This window comes from Geotrypetes seraphini, chromosome 5 (genome assembly GCF_902459505.1).
Source record: "Geotrypetes seraphini chromosome 5, aGeoSer1.1, whole genome shotgun sequence".
Lineage (NCBI taxonomy): Eukaryota > Metazoa > Chordata > Amphibia > Gymnophiona > Dermophiidae > Geotrypetes > Geotrypetes seraphini.
In genome coordinates, this window is record NC_047088.1 from 1,350,183 (window position 1) to 1,371,989 (window position 21,807).

Sequence of the window (21,807 nt, forward strand, 5' to 3'; positions counted from 1 at the left end):
ATTGAGGCAGTGGATTTAATGAATTAGAGGGAATTGAGTATGAATTTAAGAATTTGAAGCATGGTGTCTCGATTTTATAAGATTTTATGTCTATGAAATGTGATTTCATTAACTGTATAATTGATTTGTTTATTTTATTTTTTTTCTTTTTAAAATGAGTTATGGAGCAATTATATTAAATGTGATTGATTGATAATATAATTATAATGGGGGCAAAGAACATAAGAACATAAGAACATAAGCAGTATAGTATAGTATATGAGGGTAATTAATTGATTTTTGAGTTAAGAATTGATTAAATATAAAGGTTTATGAATTTTACTTTATTAGGAGTATTTAATTCTATAAAGGACAATCGTGCCAAACGAATCTACTACATTTCTTTGAGGGGATAAGCAAACATTTGGACCAAGGTAACCCCATTGACATAGTATATCTGGATTTCCAAAAAGCCTTTGACAAGGTACCCCATGAGCGCCTGCTGAAGAAGCTGTGGAACCACGGGGTGGAAGGGGACGTCCACAGATGGATCCAAAATTGGCTGGTAGATAGGAAGCAGAGGACACTACTCTGACTGGAAAGGGGTCACGATTGGTGTCCCGCAGGGGTCAGTGCTGGGACCGCTGCTGTTCAATATATTCATTAACGATCTGGAAACGGGCACGAAGTGCGAAGTTATCAAGTTCGCAGACGATACAAAACTCTCCAACAGGGTCAAAACTGTTGAGGAATGCAAAGAACTACAGAGCGACCTGAACAAACTGTGTGAGTGGGCCAAAAGATGGCAGATGAGCTTCAATGTGGAGAAATGCAAGGTCTTGCACATGGGGAAAGGGAACCCCATGTACAGCTATACGATGGCAGGAAGGGTGATGGGGAAAGGCACCCTAGAAAAAGACCTGGGGGTATTGGTGGATACAACAATGAAGCCAGCGGCGCAATGTGCAGCGGCCTCAAAGAAAGCGAACAGAATGCTGGGCATTATCAAAAAAGGTATCAATACCAGAACGAAGGAGGTTATCCTGCCATTGTATCGAGCAATGGTGCGACCACATCTGGAATACTGTGTCCAATACTGGTCACCGTACCTTAAGAAAGACATGGCGATACTTGAGAGGGTCCAGAGGAGAGCAACTAGGATGATAAAAGGAATGGAGAACCTTTCATATGCCGAAAGGTTAGACAAACTGGGGCTCTTTACCCTGGAAAAGCGGAGACTGAGAGGAGACATGATACAGACGTATAAAATCATGAAAGGCATAGAGAAGGTGGAGAGGGAGATTCTTCAGACTAGCGGGGACAACAAAAACAAGCGGTCATTCAGAAAAACTGAGAGGGGACAGATTCAAAACGAATGCAAGGAAGTTTTTCTTCACTCAGAGGGTGGTGGACACCTGGAACACGCTTCCAAATGAGGTAATAGGACAGAGTACAATACTGGGTTTCAAAAAGGGACTGGATGACATCCTGGAAGCAAAGGGGATTGCAGGGTATAGATAGAAGGTTACTCTGGAAGCGAAAGGGATTGCAGGGTATAGATAGAAGGTTACTTTACAGGACAAAAGCGTATGTGAGTTTTAGGGTAGGAGCACTATCAAGTCCTGGACCTGAGGGGCCGCCGCGTGAGCGGACTGCCGGGCACGATGGACCTCCGGTCTGACCTGACAGAGGCAAGTCTTATGTTCTTATGTATCTAGCCGGTTTGACGCCTCTTCATTCCTCCACTTTAGAAAAAAGCTCAAAACTCTACTTTTCAATGGACCAAATCCTTAATGCTCCCCACTTCCACCTTAACGTTCCCCTTCTCCGCACTAGAAAACAGATCAAAATCTCTTCTTTACAACAGATTAAACCCTTAACCCTCCCCTCCCCCTCCTCAACGCTTCTCACCTCTTCCTTCGCTTTTCCCCACCCTTCCAAGATTGTTGTTCCCCCCTCTTACCTAACATGCTTTGTTCCCCCTTCTCATAAATCCAATTGTATTCTCTTACCTATCAAATACGGCGTTCCCCAAGGCACCCTTCTATCCCCCCTCCTATTTAACCCCTACATCAGACCTGTCATTGATATAGCCCAGAAGTACAATGTTAAAATCCACTCCTACGCCGATGACATCCAGCTGCTCCTCCCACTTGGCGAAAACCGACCATCCTAAATTGCCAACCTCCAATACTGCCTCTCCGACATGAAAACCTGGATGACAAACAACAAACTACAGCTCAACGTCTCCAAGACCAAACTTTTATGGATTAGGAAAAAAAGTACCAAATACACACGTCCAACACTATTTTGGGACTCCACCTTACTAACCGCAGCAGACCAAGTGCGCAGCCTAGGAGTAAAGTTAGACGGCCACCTGTCCCTGTCCACCCACATATCTCAAGTAGTCTCCACCTCCTTCTACTACCTACGCCAACTGAGAAGGATCAAACCCTACATCTCCACACCTGACCTAGCCCAACTCATCTACGCCTGTGTCCTCTCCAGGACGGATTATTGCAACTCCCTATTCAATGGAGTAGCCAAAAAAGATCTCAAGCGCCTCCAGCGGGTACAAAATGCAGCAATCCGCCTCCTACACAACCTCAACTACCACGATCTCATCTCCCCAGCCCTCCGCACTGAACACTAGCTTCCAATTAACCAACACTATGCATTCAAGGCCCTTGTAATAGCACATAAAAAGAATTTACGCCCCCACCCCTACCTACATAAAATCCAAGCTAGCCCTGTACACCCCCACCCGCCCCCTCCATTCAGAAATGGAGAAACACCTATGCATCCTCCCAGGAAGATCCCTCCTGTCAGAAACTGCCCATAAACGCTCATACAGCCACTTCATCCCCCAACTCTGGAACCAACTCACCCCTCAAATCAGACTACAGAACTCATTGATGACCTTCTGGAGAGCGGTAAAGACCCTCCTCTTCAACTAAAATTCAACCAGCCTACGCCTCTCCTCCTTAACCCCCCCCCCCCTAATCTCTCTCCCCCTTTGAAACCTCTACTTAAATTGCTGTACAGTCCATTCTTAACTTGTACTAAACTACTGTATAGTCTCTGTATTGTCCAAATATGCTCCACTGTGAATGTTTGCTTGTAGACCGTTCTGAGCTACTGGGAGGACAGGATAAAAATCTAAATAAATAAATTAAAGTCAGCTGTGAGGAGAGCAACGGATTAGGTTTCCATCTTCTTTGAGCTCTCACATGCATCCAAGCAGGGCAGCTAAAATTTAATGCTGAGAAATGCAAGGTCATGCATTTGGGCTGCAAAAACCTGAGGGAACGGTAGAGTTTAGGGGGTGAAAAACTTATGTGCACGACAGAAGAGCGGGACTGAGAGTAGAGTCGGTGCAACGAATGGCCACCAGGATGGTCTCGGGGCTCAAGGATATATCGTAAGAGGAAAGGCTGAAAAATTTGTGGCTGTACTCACTCGAGGAACATAGGGAGAGAGGAGACATGATCGAGACGTTTAAGTATATTACCGGCCGTATCGAGATGGAAGAAGAGATTCTCTTTCTCAAAGGACCCTCAGCCACAAGAGGGCATCCGCTCAAACACAGGGGCGGGAAATTTCATGGCAACACCAGGAAATATTTCTTCACCGAGAGAGTGGTTGATCTTTGGAACGAGCTCCCGGTGCAGGTAATCGAGGCAAACAGCATGCAAGAATTTAAGAGCAAATGGGATGCCCATGTGGGATCCCTTAGAGGGTTAAGCCAAGGGAACCTGTCACCAGGAGTGGGATCCCTAGGATAGTAGACTTGGGGGGGGTCAGTAAGTGGACAGACCTGATGGGCTATGGCCCTTATCTGCCGTCATCTTCTATGTTTCTATGATCGTATGTGATGATCTTAAGGTGGCCAAACAGGTTGAAAAGGTGACGGTGAAAGCTAGAAGGATGCTAGGTTGCATAGGTAATGGTATTGGCATTAGGAAAAAGGAGGTATTAAAGTATCCAGTAAAATAGTCTGAGAACCGGACAATTAAAATCCATTTGATTAAGGAAAGGCCAAATCCACATATTGCCCCATATCTTCCTGCTATTGTATTAGTTATACAGAAAGATAAGCAAAATCCAATCCAATTGAAAATAAATGCCACCACTCTGAGCTGATCTGCATCATTGAAGTCTTCTCTTGGTAGATATTCTTCCTCTCTTTGGGCTGATTCTTCTGCAGCAGCTGCCATTGCAGCTGCTTTGGCTTTCTCTGCTTCATCATAAGTTGGAAGAGAGGTAGCTACACTATATGGAGGTGGCACTGGGTAAAATTAATTGTGTCTCTCAGTGTCTGTATCTGCAGCTATTTCTACATCAATACTACTGTATGGTGGAGGGAAGACATCTACTTCAGAAGATGTTAATGTTTGAGATATAGGTGCAGGTGCAGACTTTAATGGACAGTACTGGCTTTGGTGGATATTTCTTGTACTTGGCCTCCTCCTGTTCTTCAGAGGTTTTGTCAATTATTTGAAAGTCAGAAACATGTCGGAAAGTATGGCAGCTGCTCATAGAACACGGTTTTTCTTCTTGTACTAAAGGTGTTGTGGATCAGGCATTCCTTTCCTGTACCAATGTGAACTTTCCAGATCTGTATCCTTCTAAGACAGCAGTTTTGAAGACTACGAAAATACATACTGCTTCAAAAGAGAATGACAGCCTGGGTTATGCTCTGATGCCAATATATTAAATATATATGTTAAGCACTGGCAAAAAAATAAATAAAAAAAAAAAAAAGGAAAAAGGAGGTATTGATGCCCCTGTATAAGACTTTGGTGAGACCTCATTTAGAATATTGTGTACAATTCTGGAGGCCGTACCTTCAAAAAGATATAAAAATGATTGAGTCGGTGCAGAGGAAGGCTACTAAAATGGTATGTGGTCTTCATCATAAGGGGTATGGGGACAGACTTAAAGATCTCAATTTGTATACTTTGGAGGAAAGGCGGGAGAGGGGAGATATGATAGAGACTTTTAAATACCTACTTAATGTAAATGCGCATGAGTTGAGTCTCTTTCATTTGAAAGGAAACTGCAATGAGAGGGCATAGGATGAAGTTAAGAGGTGATAGGCTCCGGAATAATCTAAGGAAATACTTTTTTACAGAAAGGGTGGTAGATGCGTGGAATAGCCTCCTGGTAGAGATGGTGGAGACAAACACTGTGTGACAGAAATGTGGGATCTCTTATGAAGAGGAGGAGATAGTGAATGCTAAGGACAGCAAAGAGTCTTTACCATACCTTTCCTGGTCGGAACTCTGGGAAGAGGTCAGTGACACTAGGCAACTGTTTGGTGGCATCTCTCTGCATGATTCCTGCCAGAGGCAATGTCAGTTTTCCCTCCTTCACCTGATCTTGTCTCGATTCCTGTGACCCCATCTCAGATTCAGAATCAGAAGAGCTGCTAAAATCTATCTTTTCAGAAACAGCAGAGGAAGGAGCAATAATGGAGGGCAAGATTATTCCATCAGTGTCTTCAGAATCTACAAAGCAATAAAGAAACAGAAACACATACAGTCAATCACTATTTTATTTAGTGAAAACATTTCTCACCAATTAAAATTAGTATTAGACTACTGGTAGACTGGGCTGGCTCAGTGTCAGTGCGCCATGTTACCAATGCAGAACATCTGTTTCAACTCTGAGTTGGGTATTCTCCACCCATGTCAACTGGGGGCTGGGTATGTTGTAGCTCAATCCAGCACCACAAAGAGGAACAAGAAGGCCACTAAAGAAATCCAACAGGCCCTACACTAAACCAAGGAAAGACTGCACAGGCTTACCACCTCTACCTGCTGGAGACTGAGAACAGACTGATTGGGACTGCACAGCCCACTTGTACCACAGCCAAAAGTCAATGTCTCAGTCTCCACCTGCTGGCAGAGGAGCATAAACCCATCCGTTTTTGTGCCGGTCTGGAGGGACGCTAAAGAAAGAGATGTTTCTCAAAAAGAAGATCTCAATGGTCTAATAAAAGCAGATCTATTTTATGGTGAAACCTATTACCAACAACTACTTCAATACTGTGCTGCATTGTTTATGAGCAATCTACTAGCCAACTTCTTTCAGAGAATGTTCTATGCTTGGATTTAACCCTATGAATATAAGAACAAGAATTTCAGTTCATAGGTGACCATCACCAACCCTCTACAGTTAAAAGACATGAAACAAAAATCCAAAACTAATGCATTTTCAGTATAAGAACACAAGAAAATAAGAGTTCCTGTACTGGGAAAGACCAAAGGTCCATCAAGCTCAGCATCTTGTTTCCAACCCAGGTCCCAAGTATATTACGAACAATTCAAAAGGGGGGTAGGGGGGATAGTCCATTGGGTTGGAATGTTTAGCCTTGTACTGAAGAATCCTGGTATGACTGTTTGCTCTACTGGGACTATAAAGCTGATGTTCTTGTGGCTTGGCAAATTCTGTTATTGTGACTTTATTGCACTGATATGTTTTGTTATTGCCTTTGCATTTATTCAATAAACTATTTTGGGGAAAAAAAGAACAATTCAAGAAATTATACCTCTCTCCCCCACCCTCAGTGGTATAAAATTTCCATTTGTTATCCACCCACAAAATGAACTGCTTGAGCAAAAAGTTGAAAAAGCATTTCACTCACTTGTACCAAGTCCTTTTTCATCTTCTCTCCGACTACTCACTGGTGGAGGAGGTGGAGGAGGCATGAGCTTAGAGTCAATATCCTCACAATCGGCATCATAATCATCGTCATCATCTAAAGAAAGAAGAAACAACGGGGCTCATAATCAGAACTTAAATACGTCTAAAAACCTGCCCAAGTCAGCACTTGGACGACCTAAAAGACAGGTTGTTCAAATGCCAATAATCAAACCGATTTTCTGAATGTGTCGCAGGACTTTTTAGGCCTCTGAATCCTGCTGAGTGCCCAGAGCTAAAATGGGTGTAGTTAGGAGTGGTTAGGACAGGATGGGGGCCAACCTAGACTTAGTCGTCCTTCAGGGATAATCAAAGATCTTCCCCATCCCCCTCCCCAACACCTTTGACTATACTATCCATCCCTCCATCCTGAGAGAACCCTATTTCTTCAAAGTTGTCTAATTTTGTCTTTCTGTATATTGGTCACATGGCACATACCTGATTTTTGCTTTGGTTGCAAGTTCTCCATTGCTTGTTTGTATCTACGAGATTCATCTTCTGCCACCTCATTGATATCAGAGTAATCAATGGCATCTTCTGTGCTCTTGATCCAACCTGGTGATGAAGAAAGAACAAATTGATCAGAGAGAAGAAGAAACTTTGATTTGGGTTCTTTGCCTAATACAGAATTCAGTACTTGTAAATCCTTTCTTTCCCCAACTCTGTGTTCCTCTTGTCTTATTGCCACTGGGAGGCAGTTTCACCCTTATTCAGAAAAGAGGTGCCTAGTAATCAGCAAAGTAGGCTTAAACCAGTGAAGTGAGTTCAAATCCCACTCTTTGTGACTTTCTATTGGTAACCCTCTACTACCTCAGGTACAAATTTAAGATTGTAAGACCTCTAATAGTGACCAGACCAGGTCACAATTTGCAGACCAGGCAAGATTCCAAAACATAGCAAAATTCCATGCTACTCATCCACAGGAATGCTGCATATACTCGAATATAAACAGAGATTTGGGTCAAAAAAAATGGGCCAAAAATAGGGGTCTCAGTTTATATTCGAGTCTACACCTGAGTACTTCTCTAACTCCTCCAGCCCCCCCTGCACACAGGAGAGGAGCGTGGGAGCCCTGCTCCGCCCCCCTCCCGACAAAGGAGAGCCGGCTTTGCAAGCCTCAACCACCGGAGGAGCCTGCTTTTCTCCTCCGGCCCCCCCTGCACCCAGGAGAGGAGCGTGGGAGCCCTGCTCCGCCCCCCTCCCGACACAGGAGAGCCGACTTTGCAAGCCTCAACCACCGGAGGAGCCTGCTTTTCTCCTCCGGCCCACCCCTGCACCCAGGAGAGGAATGTGAGAGCCCTGCTCCGCCCCCCTCCCGACACAGGAAAGCCGTCCCCTCAAGTCATCCTCTTTTTCAAAAAGGGCCGCTCTGACACACCCTGCTTGGTCCAAATCCCCTTTCTTCCCGACTGAAACCTTTTACAGGACAGCGTCTCGGAGGTCTTGGTGGGAGAAACGCTAGCCACCAGTGATCATAACATGGTATGGTTTAACCTTAAGAAAGGCTTCCCTAGATCACAAACAAAAACAAGGGTACTCAATTTCCGGGGCACTGACTTCGCACGCATGGGAGATTTCGTCCATCAGAAGCTGCAGGTTCAAGAAGTAACTGATAATGTGGAAGCTATGTGGTCAACCTTGAAATCGACTCTTCACGAGGCAACTATCCGCTACATAAAATCGGTATCTAAACAACAAAGAAAAAAGAAACCCCAATGGTTCACTGATGAGGTCTTGTACCTCGTCAAGGAGAAGAAAAGAGCATTTCTCTCATACAAACGCACCGGGGAAAAGGAAGCAAACATTGAATACAGGACAAAGTCTACAGCAGTCAAAACAGCAGTCAGGGAGGCCAAGCTTCAAATGGAAAAAACTCTAGTGAAGAACATTAAGAAAGGGGACAAATCCTTCTTCAGGTACATTAGCGACAGGAAAAAAACCACAAACGGGATAACACGCCTTAGAACGCCAGACGGGGATTATGTGGAAACAGATTCAGATAAAGCCAAACTAATGAATGATTACTTCTGTTCAGTCTTTACCTGTGAGGCACCAGGGCACGGGCCACAGCTGGAAACAAAGCAAAGCATGGAAGACCCATTTCAGAATTTTGAGTTCACAACTGCTAATGTTTACAGAGAACTGTCAAGACTCAAGGTGAACAAAGCCATGGGACCGGACAATTTGCACACAAGAGTGCTCAGAGAGCTATGCGATGTTCTGGCAAAACCGTTTGCCATGCTCTTCAATCTCTCCCTAAGTACGGGGAGAGTCCCCCTGGACTGGAAAACAGCTAACGTCGTTCCTCTGCACAAAAAGGGTTGCAGAGCAGAGCCTGCGAATTACAGACCGGTGAGTCTCACATCAATAGTGTGTAAACTCATGGAAACTCTACTTAAAGGTAAATTAGACACGATATTGGATGAGGGGAATCTAAGGGATCCCTGCCAACATGGATTCACTAGGGGCAGGTCATGCCAATCCAATCTTATCAGCTTCTTTGATTGGGTGACAGGAAAGCTAGACTCGGGAGAGTCTCTGGACATAGTGTACTTGGATTTCAGTAAAGCTTTTGAGTGTCCCACACCGTAGACTATTAAACAAGATGAAATCGATGGGGTTAGGTGAGAAACTAACTGCATGGGTCAATGATTGGCTGAGTGGAAGACTTCAGAGGGTGATGGTCAACGGCACCCTCTCTGAGACTTCGGAGGTGACCAGCGGAGTGCCGCAGGGCTCAGTCCTGGGACCATCCCTTTTCAACATATTCATAAGGGACTTGACCCGAAGGCTTCAGGGTAAAGTAGCACTGTTTGCCGACGATGCCAAACTGTGTAATACAGTAAGCGAAAGCAATCTCAAGGATAGCATGACGCATGATCTGATCACGTTGGAAAACTGGTCCTCGATATGGCAGCTGGGCTTCAATGCTAAGAAGTGTAAGGTCATGCATCTCGGCAGCAGAAATCCATGCAGAACATACACCTTGAATGGAGAAACACTAGCTAGGACTTCAGAAGAACGGGACTTGGGAGTAATCATCAGTGCAGACATGAAGGCTGCCAAACAAGTAGAGAAGGCCTCATCCAAGGCAAGGCAAATGATGGGATGTATTAATAGAAGCTTCGTTAGCCGCAAACCTGAAGTCATAATGCCACTTTACAGAACCATGGTGAGACCTCATCTGGAATACTGTGTGCAATTCTGGAGGCCACATTACCGTAAAGATGTGCTTCGAGCTGAGTCAGTCCAGCGGATGGCCACTAGGATGGTCTCCGGACTCAAGGGTCTCTCATACGAAGAAAGACTGGGCAAATTGCAGCTCTATACTCTAGAGGAGCGCAGGGAAAGGGGTGACATGATAGAGACATTTAAGTACGTCACAGGTCGTGTCGAGGTGGAAAATGACATATTCTTTCCCAAGGGACCCTCGGTCACAAGGGGGCACCCGCTCAAACTCAGAGGAGGGAAATTTAGTGGTGACACCAGGAAGTATTTCTTCACAGAAAGGGTGGTGGATCAGTGGAACAAACTTCCGGAGCAGGTGATCAGAGCCACCAGCGTGCTCGACTTTAAGAATAAATGGGACATCCACGTGGGATCCCTGCGAGGGTCGAGTTAAGGAGCTGGGTCATTAGCACTCGGACTTAATGGGGTGGGTCAGTAGAGTGGGCAGACTTGGTGGGCTGTAGCCCTTTTCTGCCGTCATCTTTCTATGTTTCTATATGTTTCTATGTATCCAGCTGCTCTGATTACCATCCAGTTGACTACTTATCTAGCCTAGCTTGTTCTCCAGTTGTTCTGATCCTTACCTCATTTATTGTTTTTAAATTCCACTTATTATTTCCTACATGTTATTATCCTGCTACCTAGTCTGATTTTCCAGCTGCTCTGATTCTTACCCCACCTACTACTGACCATCCAGTTCACAACCTAGCAGACTACCCAGTTCACTTTCCTGTCGCTTATCCAGTTTAGATATAACTGTTCACCCTCCGCTAAGGATCGGGCTCCATGCCAACCTTCTTCCCCTTCTGACACAAATTGCCTAGCTCTTCCCCCGATAAAGCTCTTCCCCCCCAAAAAAAAAAAAATCATCATGAAGCCACCTTCATGGCTCCTTCTCCTCCTGCTCTGCTCTTCTCCCTACACCACCCCCTGCTTGAAACCTCCTTCCCCTAACCTTCCCGACCCCTCAACTTCTGCCCTGGCATCAGAATCCCCACGTTGCTGCGCACCAGAAACCACTCCTCCAAAAAAAACCCACGAAGAGTCAACCACGCATCCTTAAAGCCTGTTCCCTCCGCCAACCTCCCCAACCTTGCTCCTGACTCACTCACCCCAGTCCCAACTCTCTATTGCAACGCCAGATCCGCTTGCAATAAGATTCAAATCCTGAAAGACCTACTCGAGGACTCAGACCCAGGATTCCTATGCATCACGGAATCCTGGATCACGAAAGATGACATATTTACACAAAATGAACTCTGCTCCCACGGCTACCAAGGCCTATTCTCTCCCAGAACTAACCGAATAGGAGGCGGTCTGGCCCTAATCTACAAATCATTCTTCGATGTCCAGCTCATCGAAAAGAGCAGCCACACCTCTCTAGAATACATGTTCGCCTAGGTCAATGACGAACTCCAACCTCACCCACTGGGTATCCTACTTCTTTACCGCCCACCTACCCCTTGGAACAAATCTTCTGATCTCGTTTTTGAAACCATATCAAACGCCTTCCTCAAATTTCAAAGACTCTTGATCATTGGGGACATCAATCTCCACCTTGACGACAACTCCAACAAGGATACGATTGAACTGAAGAGCTTCCTCACCTCTCTTGGTTTCTCCCCCCCCCCTCACCATCCACAACCCATGAAAAGGGACACACTCTAGACCTCATTAGTTTCCTTGATCTTACCGCCTTCAAAACCTCAGCCGGTGATACCCGCTGGGAACAGGTCCCCTGGTCTGACCACTTCCTTGGGACCTTCTCCCTCCCCATTTTCATGTCGCATCTCGGGGCTCCTCTAATCCCTTCACCTTTCGCAAAAAAATTTCCAGCGACTTATTCTGGTCAAAATTCCTCAAACAATTCTCCTCTGCCCCTAAGCCTGCAGACCCTGAATCCAACTGGCATATCTGGACCAGGCCTCTCCGAGTCCACCTACCACTCCCTTGCCCCCCTTTCCACCAAATCCATCTCCTACCCTCGCAAAGCCCCCTGGTACCTCCCTTATCACAGAGAACTAAAGCAGAAATGTCGAGCTCTGGAACGCAAATGGAAAAAATCTAACTCCCCTATAGATAAACAGTCCTGGAGAGCCAACATTAAGCTCTACAATTCAGCACTAAAAAAAGCAAGGAAGAACTTCTACGGCGAGAAAATCTCTAGATCTAACAACCAGAGTAGTACACTTTTCAAAATCTGGCGCTCTCTAATCTCCAAAAAAGACTCCACCTCTCTCCCCTCCTCTCCCTCAGCTGAAGTTCTAGCAAAATTCTTCAATGAAAAGGTCACTACCATACGATGCTCCTTCCCTCCTGCAGTCTCCTACAACTCCCTGGTGCCCACTGACTCCAACCCTGCTCTATCGGCCTCTAGCACTATTCCAGCCAACAGACTCTGGGCTGCCTTTGAGCACGTATCCGAATCCCGAATCCTCAAACTGTCTCAAAATGAAATCTTGCAACTGTTCTTTAGACCCTTTCCCCTCCTACCTCTATGAGGAAATACCCACTCAGGCCATCTCTTCCATTACCAAACTCCTAAACTCCGCCCTACATTCGGGCCTTTTCTCCCTCGAAATGGGCCATATCGCCCTAACCCCTCTACTGAAAAAATCCGACCTCGACCCTTCCTCACCTTCCAGCTATCGCCCAATAGCAAACATCCCCCTCCTAACCAAAATGCTTGAGTCCATCATATCGACCCAACTCTCATCCTACCTAGAGAAATTCTCCATTCTCCTACCCTACCAATATGGCTTTCGCCCCAATTTCAGCACCGAATCCCTATTGACCTCCCTAATCTCCAAGGTTCAACAACTTCACTCCCGCAACAAGTTCGCCGTCCTCCTGCAATTCGATCTTTCCGCCGCTTTCGACGTTGTTCACCATGACATCCTAATTTACCAGCTCTCCGAGATTGGCATCACCTCTACAGTCCTTGAATGGTTCTCAAAATTCCTTCGTTCCCGATCCTACACTGTCAACATGAATGGCACCTCATCCTCCCCCTGGACACCAATCTGTGGAGTCCCGCAAGGTTCATCTCTATCTCCTATCCTTTTCAACATTTATATGTCTTCTCTAAAACTCCTCAGTCTATCCCCCCTTGAAACAATTTATACCTATGCTGATGACATCCTTGTCCTTCTTGAGACTGACTCAAACCTCACTAATCTCTCAAAGAACATTTCCGCTAGTGTCTCGAACCTCCAATCCTGGGCCCACACCGTCCAAATGAAATTGAATGAATCCAAGACAAAACTACTTTGGCTTGGCCCAAAATTAGCTCAGCTACCCACCTCAATCCCACTGTCCTCTGGCTCCACTCTGCAGCTCAAATTCTCCAGCAAGGTCCTGGGCGTCATCATCGATTCTACACTGTCCTTCAATGACCACCTCAACTCCCTGGTAAAAAAAATGCTATTTCAGCCTACACATGCTGAGGAAAGTAAGATCATGTTTCCATCAAAAACATTTCGCCGTTCTTGTCCAATCTATCATCCTCTCCAGACTGTACTATTGCAATTCTATCTTCATATGCCTAACGAAGAAAAACCTTCACAGACTCCAACGGATTCAAAATGCCGCGGCCAAGCTCATCTTTGCAAAAAGTAAATTTGATCACGTCTCACCGCTCCTTTCCAAGCTTCACTGGCTTCCGATAATTTCCAGAGTCCATTTCAAATGCATTTGCCTAACTTTCAAGATCCTCCACGGCATCCTTCCTCCATTAATTCCACTTGTTTGAAACTCCTCGAATCCTAATACCACCAGACCCACCCAAAAATCGAAATTATCCTTCCCCTCATTAAAAGGCATCTCCCACCCAGGAAAACTGGGGACTTCCCTCCCCTTCAGATTCACCGAGCTCTGGAACAACCTTACCTCCCCTCTTCGGAACCTGAGTGCTTTCCAACCCTTCCGTAAACATCTGAAAACCTGGCTTTTCTCAAGAATCTAACACCCCCTACTCATCTGCCATCCTAGCCCTCTAACATTCTTCTTTCCTCTGGTCTTCATCTAGCCCTTCCTTGTAGTTCCTTCTCATTACAATTCCTGTAAACCGTGCCGAGCTCCACAACCATGGAGATGGTGCAGTATACAAACCTAAGGTTTAGTTTAGTTTAGTTTAGTTTTTAAAAATATCAAAATTTAAACCTATCGGGGTTCTTGCTATGGGGAATAGAGTCGCGAGTCACGGACAGGCAGCTGATTCCTCCCGCAGGCCGTGGCAGTTTATGCTGTTTGCCAGCCCCCGAGAGGAAGGAAGAGTGTGGAGTCAGCGGCGTATCTGGATTGCAATCAGCCCTGCCTTCAGTCCCGGTCCCGCTAAACTGTCTGGCAATAATGAAGCCAGACACCATGGGGGCCTTCCCTTTTGCCAAATCATTATAGGCTCTGCCAGTCTTAAACCCGCCCATCAAAATCAGGAAGTAACTTCAGAGGAGTGGGATCGAGACCGGCTGCTCACAATCTGGATGTGCTGCTGACTCCTCACTCTCCCCTCCTCCTGGCAGCTAGCAAACAGCAAGGAGAACTGCCGTGGCCACCGCCAGGAGGAATCAGCTATCTGCATGCATGTCAGACCTGTCCCTGACCCGCAACTCCATTTCCCTGAGCCCCAGGTAGGTAGTGTTGGAAGAAGCAAATGATAAAAAGCGATGGGGAGAGATTTTGGATGGAGGTGGAGAGAGAGAGAAAGAGATGAGGTGTTGGAGAAAAGAGGGGAGAGGATATGCTGAATGGAGGGAGCAAGACAGTAGATACTAGTTAGAAGAAGGAAAATAAAGAGGTAAAGAGAAGATGCTGGAAGGGGGAGAGAGGGAAGAGTTAGCAGAAAAAACTGGAGAATAATAGGATGAGAGAGATGGAAAGCTGTAAACAGAAGCAGACAGAGGTGCAGAAAAATAAATGGAGGAAAACTGAAAGGAAAAGTTAAAAGTCAGAGATGGATGTAAGAGAGGAAGTGAAGACAGGAAGGAGAGAAGAGGCAGATAGACTGCAGACCCTGGAAAGAAAATTAAGAGAAGAGAAGAAAGCAGAAACTGGAGACTGGGATAAACATGAATAAAATGGCCAAAGGTAGAAAAAAATAAATTTATTTTTAAATTTCATGAACAGAAAATGCAGTTTTACTGTAAATTTTCACTCCTTTTTTTTAATATTCCAAAGTGTAGAATGTTGTTTCTCTTTCTCTGGTGTTAAACCGCTTATGGCTTCTTGAGGTTTAAGTTTGATTTTTGTCTACATTTATTTAAGTTTGTGGTTACTTGCAGTTGCGTTTTCCTATATAGAGGCCTTGTTGTGAATAAGTTAGCTTTGGGATATATGCATGACAGATATTTGTATTATGTTTAGTGGCTTAGGAGACAGCCGATGGGGAGAGAGGTTGAACAGTCTTTATAGACTGGCTCACCATGATAACCCAAATTTATAACCTCAGTTTATATTCGAGTTGACCTTTTTTTTTTTTTTTTTTTTTTTTTCCCCCCCCCCCCTTTTTTTTGAAGGGAAAAAGGATACCTCGGTTTATATTAGGATTGGTTTATATTCAACTGTCTTATTTTGGTCACACCATCAGAAGAGAGAGATCACTGGAGGAGGATATCATGTTTGGGAAGATCAAAGGAACCAGGCAAAGAGGACAGCCTGCAATGTGAAGGCTGGACACATTGAAAACAACCATAGGGATGATGCTGAAGAACTAAACTAAACTAAACCTTAGGTTTATATACATTACATTACATTAGTGATTTTTATTCCGCTTGTGCCTTGCGGTTCAAAGCGGATTACATAAGAAGAGAGCTGGACATTTCCAGGAGGGTACATGACATTGGAGAATACAGATTGAGGGTAGTTGTGGAGCTCGGCACGATTTACAGGAATTGTAATGAGAAAGGAACTGCAAGGAAAGGGTTAGAAGAGGATCAGAGGAAAGAAGGAAGTTAGAGGGCTAGGATGTCAATGAGGAGGGAAGTGTTAGATTTTTGAGAATAACCAGGTTTTCAGATGTTTACGGAAGGGTTGGAGAGCACTCAGGTTCCGAAGGGGGGAGGTAAGGTTGTTCCAGAGCTCGGTGAGTCTGAAGTGGAGGGAAGTTCCTAGTATTCCTGGGAGGGAAATGCCTTTTAGTGAGGGGAAGGATAGCTTCAGTTTTTGGGTGGGTCTGCTGGTATTAGGATTTGAGGAGTTCCAAGAAAGCGGAATTAATGGAGGGAGGATGCCATGGATGATCTTGAAAGTTAGGCAAATGCATTTGAAATGGATTCTGGGAATTATCGGAAGCCAGTGAAGCTTGAGAAGGAGCGGTGAGACATGATTGTATTTACTTCTTGCAAAGATAAGCTTGGCTGCGGCATTTTGAATCCGTTGGAGTCTGTGAAGGTTTTTCTTTGTTAGGCTTATGAAGATAGAATTGCAATAGTCCAGTCTGGATAGGATGATGGATTGGACAAGAACGGCAAAATGATTTTGGTGGAAACAAGATCTTACTTTCCTCAGCATGTGGAGGCTGAAATAACATTTTTTTACCAGGGAGTTGAGGTGGTCATTGAAGGACAGTGTAGAATCGATAATGACACCCAGGACCTTGCTGGAGAATTCGAGCTGCAGAGTGGAGCCAGAGGACAGTGGGATTGAGGTGGGTAGCTGAGCTAAGTTTGGGCCGAGCCAAAGAAGTTTTGTCTTGGATTCATTCAGTTTCATTTGGACGGTGTGGGCCCAGAATTGGAGGTTCGAGATACAAGCGGAAATGTTCTCTGAGAGATTAGTGAGGTTTGAGTCAGTCTCAAGAAGGACAAGGATGTCATCAGCATAGGTATAAATTGTTTCAAGGGGGGATAGACTGAGGAGTTTTAGAGAAGACATATAAATGTTGAAGAGGATAGGAGATAGAGGAGAGCCTTGCGGGACTCCGCAGGTTGGTATCCAGGGAGAGGATGAGGTGCCATTCATGTTGACAATGTAGGATCGGGAACGGAGGAATTTTGAGAACCATTCGAGGACTGTAGAGGTGATGCCAATCTCAGAGAGTTGGTGAATTAGAATATCGTGGTGAACGACGTCGAAAGCAGCAGAAAGATCGAATTGCAGGAGGACGGCGAACTTGTTGTAGGAGTGAAGTTGTTGAATCTTGGAGATTAGGGAGGTCAATAGGGATTCGGTACTGAAATTGGGGCGAAAACCATATTGGTAAGGTAGGAGAATGGAGAATTTCTCAAGGTAGGATGAAAGTTGGGTCGATATGATGGACTCAAGCATCTTAGTTAGGAGAGGGATATTTGCTATTGGGCGATAGCTGGATGGTAAAGAGGGGTCGAGGTCGGGTTTATTCAATAGAGGGGATAAGATGATATGGCCCATTTCTGGGGAGAATAGGCCCGAATGTAGGGTGGAGTTTAAGAGTTTGGTGATGGAAGAGATGGCCTGAGAGGGTATTTCCTCGTAGAGGTAAGAGGGAAATGGGTCTAAAGAACAATTGCAAGATTTCAGTTTGATACAGATTTTAAGGATGAGGGATTCGGATACGTGCTCAAAGGTAGCCCAGAGTCTGTCGGCTGGGATAGCGCTAGAGGCCATTGGAGTGGCTATTAGAGTGGGGTTGGGGTCCGTGAGCGCCAGGGAGTTGTAGGAGACTGCAGGTGGGAAGGAGCATCATAGGGAAGTGACCTTTTCATTGAAGAATTTTGCAAGGACTTCGACTGAGGGAGAGGAGGGGAGAGAAGTGGGGTCCGTTTTGGAGGTTAGAGAGCGCCAGATTTTGAAAAGTGTGCTACTCTGGTTATTAGATCTGGAGATTTTCTCGCCGTAGAAGTTCATCCTTGCTTTTTTTAGTGCTGAATTGTAGAGCTTAATGTTGGCTCTCCAGGCTTGTCTATCTATGGGGGAGTTAGATTTTTTCCCATTTGCGCTCCAGGGCGCGACATTTCTACTTTAGTTCTCTGTGATAAGGGAGGTACCAGGGGGCTTTGCGGGGATAGGAGATAGATTTGGTTGAAAGGGGGGCGAGGGAGAGGAAGGTGGATTCGGAGAGGGCGGTCCAGTTATGCCAGTTGGATTCAGGGTCTGCATGCTTAGGTGCAGAGGAGAATTTTTTGAAGAATTTTGTCCAGAACAGGTTGCTTGAAATTTTTTTGCGAAAAGTGATGGAGTTAGAGGAGCGAGGAGGGGTCCCAAGGTGCAACATGAAAATGGGGAGGCGGAAGGTCCCAAGGAAGTGGTCAGACCAGGGGACCTGTTCCCAGATGATGTCGCCGACTGAGGTTTTGTAGGTGGTAAGGTTCAGGAAACTGATTAGGTCTAGGGTGTGTCCCTTTTCATGGGATGGGGAAAGTGAAGGGGGGGAAAATCCGAGAGAGGTGAGGAAGCTCTTTAGTTCGATCATATCCTTGTTGGTGTTGTCATCAAGGTGGAGATTAATGTCCCCAATGATCAAAAGTCTTTGAAATTTGAGGAAGGCATTTGATATGGTTTCGAGAACGAGCTCAGAGGATTTGTTCCAAGGGTTGGGAGGGCGGTAAAGAACTAGGATACCCAGTGGGTGAGGTTGGAGTTCGTCATTGACCGAGACTAGCATGTATTCTAGAGAGGTGTGGCTGCTCTTTTCGATGAGCTGGACATCGAAGAATGATTTGTAGATTAGTGCCAGGCCTCCTCCTTTTCGGTTAGATCTGGGAGAGAAGAGACCTTGATAGCCGTGGGAGCAGAGTTCATTTTGTGTAAATATGTCATCTTTTGTGATCCAAGATTCCGTGATGCATAGGAATCCCGGGTCAGAATCTTCAAGTAGGTCCTTCAGGATTTGAATCTTATTGCAAGTAGATCTGGCGTTGCAATAGAGTGTAGGGACCGGACTAACACAAAACCAACAACAACACCTAACAACAACAAATTATACAGTAAGCAGTGGGTTTCTCTGGGTTTCTCTTCATAATACCTTAAGAATTTATGGAATTTTCTTCCAAGGATCTGTCCAAATCTTTTTTAAGTTCAAGCTAATTGTTTTTACCACAACCTACAGCAATAAACTGAAGAGCTCTGATTTGTTTTGGTGGTATGAAAGTGCCACGCTTTTAACTTTACTATTCTCTGCTGCCTTATTACAAAGTACCGTATTTTTTGCTCCATAAGACGCACTTTTTCCACCCCCAAAAAGGGGGTGGAAAAGTGGGTGCATCTTAAGGAGTGAACACGACCCCCCCATGTACCTTTTTAAACACCGCTCACCCTACAGAACCTTTTTAAATGCCCCTTAAGTCTGGTGGTGCAACACTGCCATCAATCATCGTCCACTCTGCACCCCAGCCAAACCCGGAGCCCACCACGTGTGTTGGAGGGCACTTTGCCCCCAGACTTGCAGCTGCGGTGGAAGGAATCATGTCCCTGAAGCCCCCTTAGCGGTAGCGCGTCAGTCTCCCTGCTCATAGCGGAAGCGGAGCAGCAGCAATTAACAAGTCCGAATCCCCGATACCTCGGGTGCCTGTCTGCCGTACCTGGGGCTCACTCTGGATCAATCAATGCCCTGGATGGTGTCGGGTCATGGCACCCAAAGTTCCACGCATGATTTAAATTTCAAATAGTGCAAACCACCTCGTAGTGCAGGGCTCCCCAGGGAGAGAGAGAAAAGGCGCCAAACTGCATTTCTCCATGTATAACATACCGTGCACCTCCCGCCTAGTGCAGTCATTACGTGTAATCAGCTGCTCTCTCCTTTCCAGGTCTGTCGCGAGCTTTTTCCTCTCTTCCCCTGCAAATTTCAAGATCGATCACCCATGCAAGCCTGGAAGGAAACTTATTACTGAAACAACACCGAGTCTGCTTTTGTAGCTGTTCCTTATTTTATATAGAAACGTAGAAACATAGAGTATGACGGCAGAAGAGGGCCAGCGGCCCAACGAGTCTGCCCACTCAAGAACCATCCCTCCCTGGAGTACCCATCTTTTATGCATAACTCTGTAGCGCCCCCACTTGTTTGTCCCATCGACTTTTGAAGTCGAGCACGCTATTAGCCTCGACCACCTGGCGTGGAAGTTTATTCCATCGATAATTACCCGTTCAGTGAAGTATTTCCTGGTGTCACCATGAAATCTTCCCCCCCTCTTGTTGCCATGGGACGCGTAAGAAAAAATATTTCTTCCTCTACTTCAATGCGACCCGTGATGTATTTGAATGTTTCTATCATGTCCCCCCTTTCTCTGCGCTCCTCGAGAGAATATAAGTGCAGTCTGGTCAGACGTTCTGTTGGGTCGCCGCGGGGGCGGACTGCTGGGCGGGATGGACCTCTGGTCTGACCCGGCAGAGGCACTGCTTATGTTCTTATGTTATGTTCTTATATGGAATGTCTTTAAGCCCTGAGACCATCCTAGTGGCCATTCTCTGGATTGACTCTATTCTCTTCACATCCTTTTGATAATGTGGCCTCCAAAACTGGACACAGTACTCCAGGTGAGGTCTCACCATGGATCTATATAATGGCAGTATGACTTCAGGCTTTCGGCTGATAAAGCTCCTTCTGATGCAACCCAGCATTTGTCTTGCCTTTGCTGAAGCTTTCTCCACCTGATTGGCAGCTTTCATATCTTCCCGGATGAGAACTCCCAAGTCCCTTTCTGCAGTGGTTCTTGCTAAGTTTTCACCGTTTAAGCTGTATGTTCTGCATGGGTTTCCGCTCCCAAGGTGCATTACTTTACATTTTTTAGCATTAAAGTTTAGTTGCCAAGTACTGGACCATTGCTCCAATAAAAGCAGGTCCTTCTCCATAGTGCTGGGCTTGGTTACGGCATCAGATTCTGTTGCTTTGTCCACAGTGTTGCATAGTTTAGCATCATCAGCAAATAATGTAATTTTGCCTCGTAGTCTCTCAGTTAGATCCCTAATAAAGATAACATAAAGACGCATAACTTAAAAACAGGATGCGATTTAGGGAAACTGTTTTCAGATTTAGAGTCAGCATGTGGCCCTTGTTAAGGTACAGGTAACAGAATTCCAGTAGCAAAATGCTTGTTGACCAGTGTAATCAATTTTTTGATAATCCGCCGCTAAAATGCGTGCAGGCTAAACCGTCGGAAAACAGTTTAGTGACAATGTTAAAGTTTTGAGAATCTGGGCCTGAGTGTTGCCCTCAAACAATGATGACTATTTCCCTTTCATTCCCTAGAGGCTGAAAAGTTCTTTCTGTAACATCCCCAGTGCCAGAGAATTGCAGTGGGTTGAGCCATTCAGCTAACCCTAGCAAGAAAGTTCTCTATACAAAGTTTCAGATGGCACAGCCAGTATATCCCAAATTAGAAGAGCATTTTATATTTCTACAGGGAGGCTAGAAATGGAAATAGAACTTTTTATTTACCTATTTAACTTTTTTTTTAACTTGAAAAATAGCTTTTGTTGTATCAGTAATATATCAAGTCACAATTAACCAACATTAACCCTAACCCTAACCCTAATAATAGCCTAAATACATAATAAACCAAGCTTCCTTATCTCTCACCTACCCCCCCCCCCCCCCCAGCCCAATACCGAACCCTGTGGCACTCCGCTGGTCACTTTTGACGTTTTTGAGGGGATACCATTCACCATTACTCTTTGAAGTCTGCCACTAAGCCAGTCTTATACCCATGTCATCAGTGTTTTTCCTAGTCCTAACGAGTTCATCTTGTTCAATAACCTACGGTGTGGAACACTATTAAAACTTTTTTCTCCCACTTCTCCAAAGAATCTTCAGATACTGCTTTTCCCTTTTTTTTCTTTCCATTGCGCTTAGGCTTCACATAGAGGACAGTTCAGAGTCAAGGTCAGCGCTCTCTCCTCAGCCCGCCATCGAGGTTAGTGATGTCACCGGAAGTCAGCCTCCTCGAGGGGGGGCTTAATATTCAAGTGCCCTGCCCTGCCAGGATC

General features: G+C 45.4%; 1 protein-coding gene across 4 annotated transcripts in view; it reads right to left on the bottom strand.

Moving 5' to 3' along the window:
- Positions 1–21,807, bottom strand: part of TAF1 (TATA-box binding protein associated factor 1) — a 596,267-nt gene that overhangs the window by 550,950 nt on the left and 23,510 nt on the right. For 3 of the 4 annotated variants that reach the window (XM_033945529.1, XM_033945526.1, XM_033945527.1), the window contains exons 3-5: positions 7,123–7,239; positions 6,629–6,742; positions 5,248–5,489 (exon numbers count right to left, since the gene is read on the bottom strand). In XM_033945529.1, coding sequence (XP_033801420.1) covers positions 5,248–5,489; positions 6,629–6,742; positions 7,123–7,239 — 473 coding nt within the window. The remainder of the gene's footprint in view (positions 1–5,247; positions 5,490–6,628; positions 6,743–7,122; positions 7,240–21,807) is intronic. The other variant, XM_033945528.1, reaches the window with a different exon arrangement.